Source organism: Dendronephthya gigantea, unplaced genomic scaffold (assembly GCF_004324835.1).
Source record: "Dendronephthya gigantea isolate DGI-Jeju-01 unplaced genomic scaffold, DenGig_1.0 000058F, whole genome shotgun sequence".
In the NCBI taxonomy this organism is placed as follows: Eukaryota; Metazoa; Cnidaria; class Anthozoa; order Malacalcyonacea; family Nephtheidae; genus Dendronephthya; species Dendronephthya gigantea.
In genome coordinates this window covers 124126-135279 of record NW_021163068.1, presented here as the reverse complement: position 1 = coordinate 135279, position 11154 = coordinate 124126, and the positions used below count along the sequence as shown (strand labels likewise).

The 11154-nt window shown below is 39.3% G+C and overlaps 1 protein-coding gene across 1 annotated transcript; it reads left to right on the top strand.

Annotated features, from left to right (window-relative positions):
- The first annotated feature begins 843 nt into the window (after positions 1-843).
- On the top strand, positions 844-10609 carry LOC114529980 (HBS1-like protein). The gene is made up of 19 exons (XM_028551557.1): positions 844-1007; positions 1656-1721; positions 1802-1966; positions 2300-2431; positions 2554-2601; positions 5718-5847; positions 6440-6591; positions 6792-6873; positions 7051-7134; positions 7684-7801; positions 7898-8044; positions 8218-8292; positions 8593-8710; positions 8788-8856; positions 9138-9333; positions 9703-9811; positions 9895-9995; positions 10196-10340; positions 10445-10609. The coding sequence occupies exons 1-19, from the start codon at positions 965-967 to the stop codon at positions 10454-10456; spliced, it is 1992 nt and encodes a 663-aa protein (XP_028407358.1). The 5' UTR covers positions 844-964; the 3' UTR covers positions 10457-10609.
- The last annotated feature ends 545 nt before the right edge of the window (positions 10610-11154 follow it).

Here is an 11154-nt window from a genome sequence, read left to right as displayed (position 1 = left end):
TAGCTTTTTCAGGGAAGATGTACTGTGCCTCTTCATATTGCGATAAATATCAAGGATATATAAACTCCTCAAGATTTTCCTTTGCACATCAAAATATGTTATGTTATAGTAAAAACGTTCACACCGCGTTTCTTGAACCTACAAGAACGAGCAGATATTTTTGTACATCTGGACTTGGAAGTTTTGCTATCAGAAATGTACTATATATACATTATATTTTATATAAAAACAGATGGCGACTGACGTGTTGTTTCTTTCAACCTGAGGGTGGGTAGAACCGTCGCAATTTACAAAAGACATGGCAGTTTAAATTGTCAAAACCATTTTAACAGGCACGTATAATGTATTTGGGAAATGTCCGAGGGCCGAAGCAGTCTAGAGGCCCCATTTAAGCGATACACAATGAAAAAGCGGAGGCCCAAATTTGACTGAGGGTTAAATCTTAGCTATTCCGCCCCTGTACTACAACTACAAGTTTACTTTACAAGTTTATTTTAGTATATCAGCTTTGCTGAAGTAAACTGCTTTCCGGAAAAAATGCAGGCTCCGTAGCATGGAATTAGCCTTTCGTGATTAATGACGAATATCGGCCGCCATTTTTGGGGTACTTTTTCTCAAAACCGCAGACGTGAGACCTCATAACGGCCACCGTCTTTAATTTTAGTCTGGAGTTATGCTTCCAATAGTCTGTTGATTATAAAAAAATTGCTTTTTATCTTGTTAAAACTTTTAAAACCCATTTGAAAACATTGAAAGTACCCCAAAAACGTCACGGTGAGAAAGGCTTATTGATGCGTCACGCCTTTTGGGCGATGTGAAAGAATAACAAGGTCTTTACGCGAATCAATATGGCCACAACAAAAACATACTATTTTATGGACAGAGGAAAACGCCGATCATCTCTTTTTCAAATCGCCTGTGATCTTTCACAGTAGGCCCACGGGTTTATACGGTTGTGAGGAAAATGTCACGGCACAGAAATATTCGGAATTATGCTTATGAAGAAGGTACGTTGAAAGTCGTTGATCATAAAACAAACACTTCAGAGCTCTATACATGAAGAGTTTTATCTTTTATGTGGTGCATCATCGCGTATTTATGTTAGTTTATGTGTATGTGTAGACCATACCTGGTGCATTAAGCTTCTGGCAAGTTGCAGCATTATTCAGATTACTGCAGATTATTCATACACACTTTTTAGATTTATTAGACAAAGCAAAGATATATAATTGAATATTATTAAGTGGTATACATTGTGATTGTTTCGATCAAGGTTTCATCAGTGGAAAGTATTTATCATGTGCTTGTCAAGTGGTATTTATCATGTGCCTACAAAAATTCTCAGCGTAATCCTGCCAGAATGCATTGCTAGTTGAAGACTTGTTGCCTTAGCATTATTCGAACCCAAGGCCAAAGGTGCATGCCTAAATCTCTAAACTTCATTGTGTTTAAACCTATTTAATCCCTATATCCCTTTGATTGTCTCTCATTGTGCCCTTGGAGATTGATTTGCACCCCAACCTCTAGACTTTCGTTCATTTGTGCCTACAAGGTTGTCCAAAAAATAACCAACTCTTGTGAAAACCATATATACTAATATACATATCACCCAACAGATGAGTTTATCACTGAATAAAATTTATTGTCTCATTTAGATATGTACGAAGATGTTTACGGTCATTCTGTTGAAGAACATGATCTGTGTGTCTCGCCAACTACAGGTAAGGTCTAAACAAATATGGTGCTTACAAAGCCTGTAGTTTGTCATATTCATAAATTGTTATCATTTTGTGTCATGCAGCCCAACAATTCATGTATCGTCGTGGTGAGACGCAACATCGAAACTTGTCTTCCTTCATGGAGGAACCAGCAGATTATGAAGACAACAAGTACCACTTTGACCAGAGCGAACATCTTGGAGCTGTGAAGGATTATGAAATCCCAAAACTGAGTAGGGAGGATGAAGGTAAAATGTTTACCACAAAACATTATTGCTGTCTTCCCCATTATACTTACCAGTGAACCTAAATTCATACTATTGTAGTATTAAATTGAATGATCTTACTCAGCCCTGGATTAATCTTTCCTAAGATTAACTTTCATAAGGGCAGCAGACCCACAAAAGTGTGAATGAACTGTAGATGGCTGCATGAAAGTGTCTGATCTCCCCTTCATGATCGGAGCATTATTTGATTATCACATTGATTAAACCTTAGAAAGTTCCCCTTCATTAAACTGTCACTGATTTTACTTGTCTATGGGGAGGTAAGCTAATTAATGGAGTATTTCAATTTTCTAGCAAAACTGCTTTCCTGTATGGATGAATTTCGATCGATTCTTGGTGACCATTGTGACGAACAAGAGGCAAAGGCTGCCATTTTGAAACATAACTTTGATTTGGAGAGAGCCCTTGATGAAGTCTTAGATCAAGGTAACCATTGTAGACTTCATGCTGAAGTTAGTCTGAGCCATATACTAGTGCTGAGTGAATCATTCTCTAAAAAGACTCTCAAAAATGTACAAATTTCTCAGTTTTATTTTGACTTTTGCAAGGTGGAAATCAGGATTTGAAGAGCCATAATGTTCCTCGAAAGGAGAAAGGTAATTCACTTCAGTTTTGTCGTTTAGTTTGTTTCGGGCTGGTGGACACATTTTAGGAGAAGCGGTCCTCTCCCATACCCCCCAAGCCTGAGCCCCTTCGACTATGGGCTGCTTTCCACCCCACCAATAAGTCCGCTAGTTTTTGCCCCAAAGGCTGATTAAGGCTTCTAACATCATTCAGTAAAAACGCCAAGATGTAAAAACCACTTCATAGCTTCATCCAAATACTAACTTTGTGCCTTTTTGTGTCTTTTTTATGATGCTGTTCACTCTTTCTGCCATGGCAATATTAAGGTAAGATGTTTTAAAATTTGAGCATGTTAACAATTTGCATTCTGAGCATGGCTTAGGCGCGCGTTCCCAGCACGAAACAGGTCAGGCCGGCACGAAGCAGAATTTTGAAAAGCCGTTGCAAAATATAAACAAAGTGAAAATGTTTAGCGAGCGAAGTGTTTTAAATGCTGAAGAAACAACCGGAAAAGGAGGCCCAACCGAACAATCGTTGTTCTCGTCTAATGCAAAACTCCAAAATTCCCCGTTAAACGAATTGTCGAGGACTGAAAAATCTAAAAAACAAAGGGAGTCTATCAAATCAGTTCGTAGCATTGCGGCGTCTAAAAAGTTGGTCGAGAACTCTTTTGTCGCCCGGGTTGTTTACGAGAAAACAGGGTCGTTGTTAGCGAAAGAAAGCTCAACTGGTTGTGGCGTGTCAAAAAACGAGGGTCGTGATACGTTGCCGTTAGGTCAACTGTTGAAAACACACCAAACGCTTGAAAGCAAAGATTCACAAGTTTCACCTCTTTCTATGCATCGTGGTTTGAAAGAAACTCAGTCGAATATTAGACCTACGCTTTCATCGCCCGTGACTGGATCAGAATGCAAGCCCTCGCTATCAAATTTAAGTCAATCGACAGAAACCAAATATTCATCTGGAGATGACTTAGGGAAAACATCAAGTTCCGACAGAAGAAATGGTTCGTTAATGACATCACCTTTGTCTGCTTCAAAAGTCCAAAACACGTCGCCTTTGAGCAAGAAACTTGCTTCAAAACAAGAGTCTAAAGATATGAAGGGAATCTCGGTACAAGTTTCGACAAAGATATCTCCTTCACTTGTGCATATACCATCCGTTGACGAGTATTCAATATCACCACTTAGCCGGTTGAAAGCAAAACGGTCTTTGAATGACAAGACGTTTGGAACGTTGTCTGGGACAAAGCAAACACAGACAATACAGCGAAGACATTGGTTCACATACCAACAAATGATGGATGCTTAAGTCGTCTTCTCAGAGCTAGACAGTCGCCTAAACGCGATGATTGTGTTTCGAAAGTTGGCTTAGAAAACAACAACAATTCAAACTTCAATATTGGCGTAGGCGAAACAAGCGACAAAGCGAAATCTGGGTTGTCAACGATGAAACCTTCGACTACCTTTCCTGTGTCCGGTAAAACTGAAAATGCTGGTTTATCCTCGTCGTTTTCGCGCATGGAAATCAATCTCAGTGAAAAATCAGGTAAAGACGAGAGTTTATCCGCAACACGAAGTGATTCCCGTAGGTCATCAACTAGCGATGTTGAAGACGACTTCCTGATCGACTTTGAACAAAATGATTCTTCCGGAGAGTCAGTTTTTGAATTTCTTCATGGTCCAAGCACGTTTGCGTGCACGTTGCTCGTTTACTACGAAAAACCTGGTCCAAAATGGAAGCCCGATGTGACAAGAAGATTTCAAAACGATTTCGGAATCGTACCATTTGATTTCAGCACGGCATCGCCTGATGACTTTGTCCTGGCAAAACAAAAGAAAGCTCGTTTGCAAAGAAAATAAGTCGAAGGTTTCTTATGGCTAAACTGTCTTTGTGAAAGGTTTCATGATTTCACCAAGAGACAATGTGCATGAAATCTACGAGAACATGTTTTATTGTAAATGGGATAACTTTTAACAATGATATATATCAGTGATAACGTTGCAATCTAGGCACGGAATAATCTAAAGACAGCTTTGCTATCTAAAACTCTGTCTAATCACTTACTAATGACAGTCGGTTTAGAATTTTTTGATACGAAACGACCAAACCAAAATTTTTCATGATAGACCCGAGAAATAGACGCAATCATTTTTTGTAATCAATAGAAATCTGTGGTGTAAATAATTGGGAGATGAAAGTGCTTGGTGTTTTGAAAAGGGCATATCCAACCTTTTCCATCGACAAGTTCTGCACATGATGTGTACATATTTGTATATAAGTCATTTTAGCAGCTATCGTAGTGAACATTTTAACGAGATATTTTATATGAAATATTTTCTAGAAGTTGTAAAATATGTTTACAAATGAAATCTGCAAGTCATTTTATCAATGTTTTCTATCATACATGTAATTGCCTAGTTAGAATACGACAAAAGTCGACACTGTTCTCGGTATGCCGTCGGATAATTCCGTTCTGCATCGGACCCATGCTTTTCATCACGTTTTGGCGAGTACAAATATATCAGACTTATATTTTCTCCCTACAAGATGAAACATGGTCCAATTATTTAACATATTCATCCCATCAAATTCCTTCCGACCAGCGCAGGACTCTCAGGAAAGCCAAGGTCAGGTGTATTCGTGCCCAGGCGCTCTTCGAAGATCAAAAAGATCGCATGAAGTTGATGATATAGAGATCAGTTACGAAAAAATGTAGGCGTCTGATCTATATAGTTCCCTGTAGTGTGTACATTTTTGTTTTTCATTTTTGCGCCTGTTTTCGAGGCTGTGCTAAACCTGGTTTCCATTTAGTCGTGGACAAGTCATTTTCACCGATGAGAAATAGTCCGGGTGAGAATTTGTCTTTGTTTCTGTATTCAAATCGGTCATTATTTACTGCACACAAATATAAATATTCTATCATATCAGCACCCTTGACATGTTCACGATACTTACGACTAAATAGAAACCAGGCATTAGATCGGCAGTGAAATCTTTTCGGCATATGAGTTTGTCTTCGTATTATTTAACCTATTTGACACCGCAGACAGTTTGGAAGCTGGACACGCGTATTCTATCACAGAACGAACGTATATCGTGTGTTTTTTTATGTATTACGTAGCATTTCAAAAGCGTTGCATTTTAGATTCAAGGCGTTGTAATACTCCCAAGAAAGACGAAGCTGCTACCGCAGACAATCAGCCGGCTCAAGCCAATTTTTCCTCACCTGTACTGGAGCGTAGTACCAAGTCCAACCCAACCTCGCCGAACCGCAGGTATATTATCACATACTATTACGTCATCACTGTCAATGCAGCGAGAATTGGGAATGGGGAAGACGGGAGGGACCAGGATTAGGTCTTAGAAGGACGAAGGTTATGGCTGATTACGGTTAATCCCAAGTCTAATCATAATCCTAACCTAATCTCAACTGAACAATTTCTATATTTAGCCTAGTCAATTGTCATTATCCTTTCAGTATAAACGCCTTGCAAACGTCTTAAAGACATTGCTGTTTGATAGACACACTCGGGATACCTGATATAATATTGTTTTGATTGTTATAATAAAGTGTTAGCGGCTCTTTTTTTATCTACGGTATAAACGGCCAGACCAATCTTGTTGCATTTCTGTACAGACAGATTACTAGTATTTTAGACAGTTTCAAAGACTCTGAATTCAAGTATGTCGTTATTTACATGCATCTGCCCAGCACGAAAAATGCAGCTTCACCGCTTTATTCTTTACGAAATAATCTATTTCAATTCAAAATATGACTGGTTTGACCATTTTGGCGCCCTAAAGGAAAGCACTCCTATGTCTATGATTAAGTTTTATATTCATCTCAGTTTAATTTTTCCGCCACAGCTCGCCCCAGCTTGTTAATGGGAATGCGAAGCTGGCTTCTCCGGACAGCCCTTCGTCTAGTAAGTCGAAAAATGCCTCGAAAGACAAAGTTTCAGCAAAAGAAATTAACAAAGTTAGACAAGGAAAGACTCTGCTCAATTTAGTTGTAATTGGTAAGTCATTCCGTGATGTGTGATGTTGCTACTAATACTAGCCTGACTTGTCTAGTACTTACTACTTTGCAATGTTTTATTTAGTGTTTCTCTTTCAACTTTCCTCCATGTCAGTTGAACAATTCAGTACTGCTAGTCTGACCGAGTGTTGCCTGAATAGTCTTGTACATTGCATTGTTTCAACTTTTTCAACTTTCCAGGTCACGTGGACGCGGGCAAAAGCACCCTCATGGGCCACCTGCTCTATTTACTAGGAGATGTGTCAAAGAAAACAATGCATAAATATCCTTTTAATAAAACTTTTCAACCCTCAGTCATCCAGAAAGTGTATTGGTTATTCCTGAACACTACAATCTTCTGGGTGCGTCTTTTTGAGACAGCCTGCAGTATCTTCCTCATCCGACCCTATAGATCAAATATGCTCAGGTGTTCTTCTATATTATCCTTAATTTCCCGCACATATGAACAAGATGCGAAGAAAGCTGGTAAGGCTTCATTTGCATATGCCTGGGTTTTAGACGAGACTGGCGAGGAGAGAGAACGGTGAGTTTACTTACTGTTGTGCCTGGTTCGTTTCTGTAATTTCTCCTGATCTTAAATAAGCCGGGTTTCCATTCGTGAACATTTCATTGTAGCTGATGTAATAGAATATTGCTATGTGTCATGTGTGTGCAGTCCACTATAGGGACCTTTAGCCGTAACTGCGAGTGTAAGACTCGACATTTTCGCGCCAAACTCGATGCTTTTGCCTACGTCGTTTGACGCAACTCGCAAAAGCTCGATGTCTACGACAAACTACGAGCTTTGGCTGATGGCGTAAGCAAACAACGCGCGAGAATGATGAATCTTGTACTCGTATTTGTAGCACAGAGTAACTAAAAGCTGTCTGTTGTTTATTTACTCTGTGCTTGTAGTTCCTGATAAAGGTCCCTAATTACAATTAAGACAAATCCAGAGTATGATAGAAAATTATTCGTTCGCGACAATTGCGGCCATATTTAGACTATGCTTACGGAAAGAACTGGTAAGACACGACAGAGAATATAAATATTGAGTCAATTTACATTTATACGTTATTTTTTGCTATTTCAGAGGGATAACAATGGACGTTGGGGTGACTCGTATTGAAACAGACTCGAAGATCATCACGTTAATGGATGCTCCGGGTCATAAAGACTTCATTCCTAATATGATTTCCGGTGCAGCTCAGGTAATTTGTGAAACAAAATTATATATGTGAGAAAAACCTTAAACTTATGTTATAGTGACAAGTATCTTACTAATATCTACCATTTTCCGCTCCAAGGCCGATGTCGCTATTTTGGTAGTTGCCTCTTCAACTGGTGAATTTGAGGCTGGTTTTGAAGCTGGTGGACAGACGAGAGAGCACGCCATTCTTATTCGCTCACTTGGTGTAACACAACTCCTCGTAGCGGTCAACAAACTCGACACAGTACGCTTTTACCTAAAATTCTTGACTCTTATATATAGTCTTCAACTGGAAGGTCGCGCACGTAGCACAGGCCAACCGTGACGTCACTAACAATATAGCTCAATACAACCCCCCCCCCGGCTTTTATACGACTAAGAGCATTATTTGAAAGGACTGTGTTTTGTGTGCTCCAGGTAGGATGGTCTAAAGAACGGTATGATAACATTATTATGAAGTTGAAGAAATTTTTAAAACAAGTTGGATTTAAGGTTAGTTTGGAATATTAAAGTGTGATTAAGCATGTGGAGTTAACCCGTTTTATCCTAGCCAGAAATGCAGTTTCCTAAAACGCAAGTGTCGTACAACCAAAATATCTTCCCTGTCTTCCGAAAACAATCGAAAGAATCGTCATTCAACATCAATTTTTACCATGCTTTGGTTCAACTTTTGGACTTACTCCAGATCTTTTATGGAGAGCTAACTCGAGCGGTCCCTCGTTACCAGGCTTGGCGCTTACCGTATATTTCACCAGTTTGCTAAATGGCACCATGTATTTTCCCGTTTTCCAGGAAAGCGACGTGAACTTCGTGCCATGCAGCGGTCTCACTGGGGAGAATCTGACCAAACATGCCGAAGAAACGTTGTTGAAGAATTGGTATAGTGGACCAAACATGATTGAACGAATAGGTATGAATACGCACACGTGGACCATCAGGCAAACCATCGCAAGTTTGTTAATAGAAACGTCTAAAATATCTTTCCAGATGCTTTTAAAGCTCCTGAAAGACCAGTCGAAAAGCCTTTTAGACTTTGTATCTCGGATGTTTTTAAAGGTTAGTTTTTGCTGGTAAATCTGCTTTAAGATAAGTAAACTGTTGGTTTTATCTATTCCATTTTACTGTACTTCTTGAATGTGTACGGAAATGAACAACAATGGCTTTGGTTCAATGTGAATTATCTACCCTGTTTTGTCCTTACTTCCTTTGTCTTTGAGCCAAAATTTAGCAATTCGCTTGGAAAGCATGCGAATATATAAGCTTTTAAAGAGAGTAATAAGTAAAGTCTTATCTGCAGTAATTAACATGAATGCCCTGTATTTTCGTTGCGTGTATAGGGACTGGTTCGGGAGTGAATGTAATGGGACGGGCAGAGGGTGGCCAGGTCAAAAACGGTCAAAAAATTTTAGTCATGCCAGCCGCTGTTCAAGGGCAAGCCAAGAGCATCTCAGTTCACGGCGAGCCGGCGGACTGGGCCCAAGCCGGTGATCACGTGACCCTGAGCGTACATGGCGTTGACATGGTGAATATCACGTACGTATTTATATTTGCATCTTGTCATGAATAACTACTAATTCTTTCCCGGTGAGAGACTCCAGATCATTTTTGCTCTCCCTAAATGGACCTTTTCAGTTTGCATGCTGATGAACTCATTTCAGATGTTGTGATGATATGGAATAGCCAATAAAACGTAACCATTTCAGACCATGTGATTTGAAATGGGTTAATTTGCATACAAGCAAAAAAAGGTCTATAGATTAGCCTGGCCAACTGATAGGACCGACGCTATAATATAAATTTGTCAATGTGTAGAGTTCCAATACGAATTCATTGTGTGCTTCAATTTTATCAGCAAGCGTTAACATTTTGTTCAAAGTGAATGCTATTAAATATTCATTTTAGGGTGGGCAGTATTTTGTGTGACCCAGCGTTTCCCATTCAAGCCGTGACAAGACTTAGAGCGAGGGTTATGGTTTTTGATATCGAAGTTCCTTTAACGAAAGGATTTCCGGTAATGTCACCTTGAGAGTTGAGAAACTCCGTGTGGATGGAGTACATGGGCAATCCCCTTTAAGTATCTTTCTATCCCTTCAGGTTGTGTTTCATTTTCAAACGATAAACGAGCCTGCAGTCATCAAGCGGCTGCTCAGCATTCTCCACAAAAATACTGGTGACGTTATTCAGAAGAGACCCAGGTAAAATAAATCATTTGCACACTGGGTTCTTTAGGCTGAAAAACCTTTTTAAACTAAACCATATTTGGTGCGAAAATTAGCCGGGGGGTCGTTCAAAAGTTATTATAGGCCCCCACGTAATTTTTTTTTTCGGCTTCCCCCCTGGATATACCTGTTTTAGGAGAGCTTTAAAATATAGGAAGACACACTTTGCATTCCAGGTGCCTGACAAAAAATTCTACGGCAAACATCGAGTTAGAACTGTCGAGAACAATGTGTTTAGAGTTATACCAGGATTGCAAAGATCTGGGTAGATTTATGTTACGCTACGGCGGAAAGACGATTGCGGCCGGGATAGTCACTGAGGTAATGTCAAAACTAAACTTTTGCTTTTTAGAGTGAGGTTAACCAAAGTTTTCCCTTGTGTAGACAGATGATAGTTCTCAGGCAGTGTTTATTTCTGTTTGTAGATTCGATCCTGATGGAATTTGAATGTGAAAATAATGACCTCCATAACAGGCGCTGTGCTTTCGAAAGAAAACACGATTTGATGTGGCCATTTGTCAATGACTTATGGCTTTTGAGTGGTTTTATGGATGGTTAAATAGTACACAGTATAACAAGGAGGAATTTCGTTTTGAACTGATCGGCAAATTTGTTTACATTTTTCAGGTCAAGCCTAGAATCATTGAATTGTAGGCAGTTCAATGATTAGAATGCCTAGATTTTTAATGTAGCTTTTTATCGGAAGTAGCCAATATTTATGCATTCTTATTGGTTTCTGAAATGTGAACAAAATTTCTGATTGGTCTATAAAACGAAATTCCTCCTTGTTAAACAGTGCGCTTGTAGAAAGGCAACGATGCAGGATTTCAAACGTTTGTGACTTGGTGTGGCAGGGATAGTGAATATATAAAATGCGTAACTTATGAAATTTTGCAGTGGAAGTGAATGTGAGAATACTGTTCTGATAAATAACAGATAATTTACAGGGCCATATCAAAATACGATGATTTGGAGGTTTTTTTTGAACAAGTCTGCAGCAGAGTTGTTACAACTCTGTTCACAAGCTTGCAACAAGATTTGTTCGCACCGCTTGCTCCAATTTGTTGTAACAAGTTTTGGACAAGCTGTTAACAACTTGTAGCAAGTCCGATGGCATTATAAGAATTGTTACAAG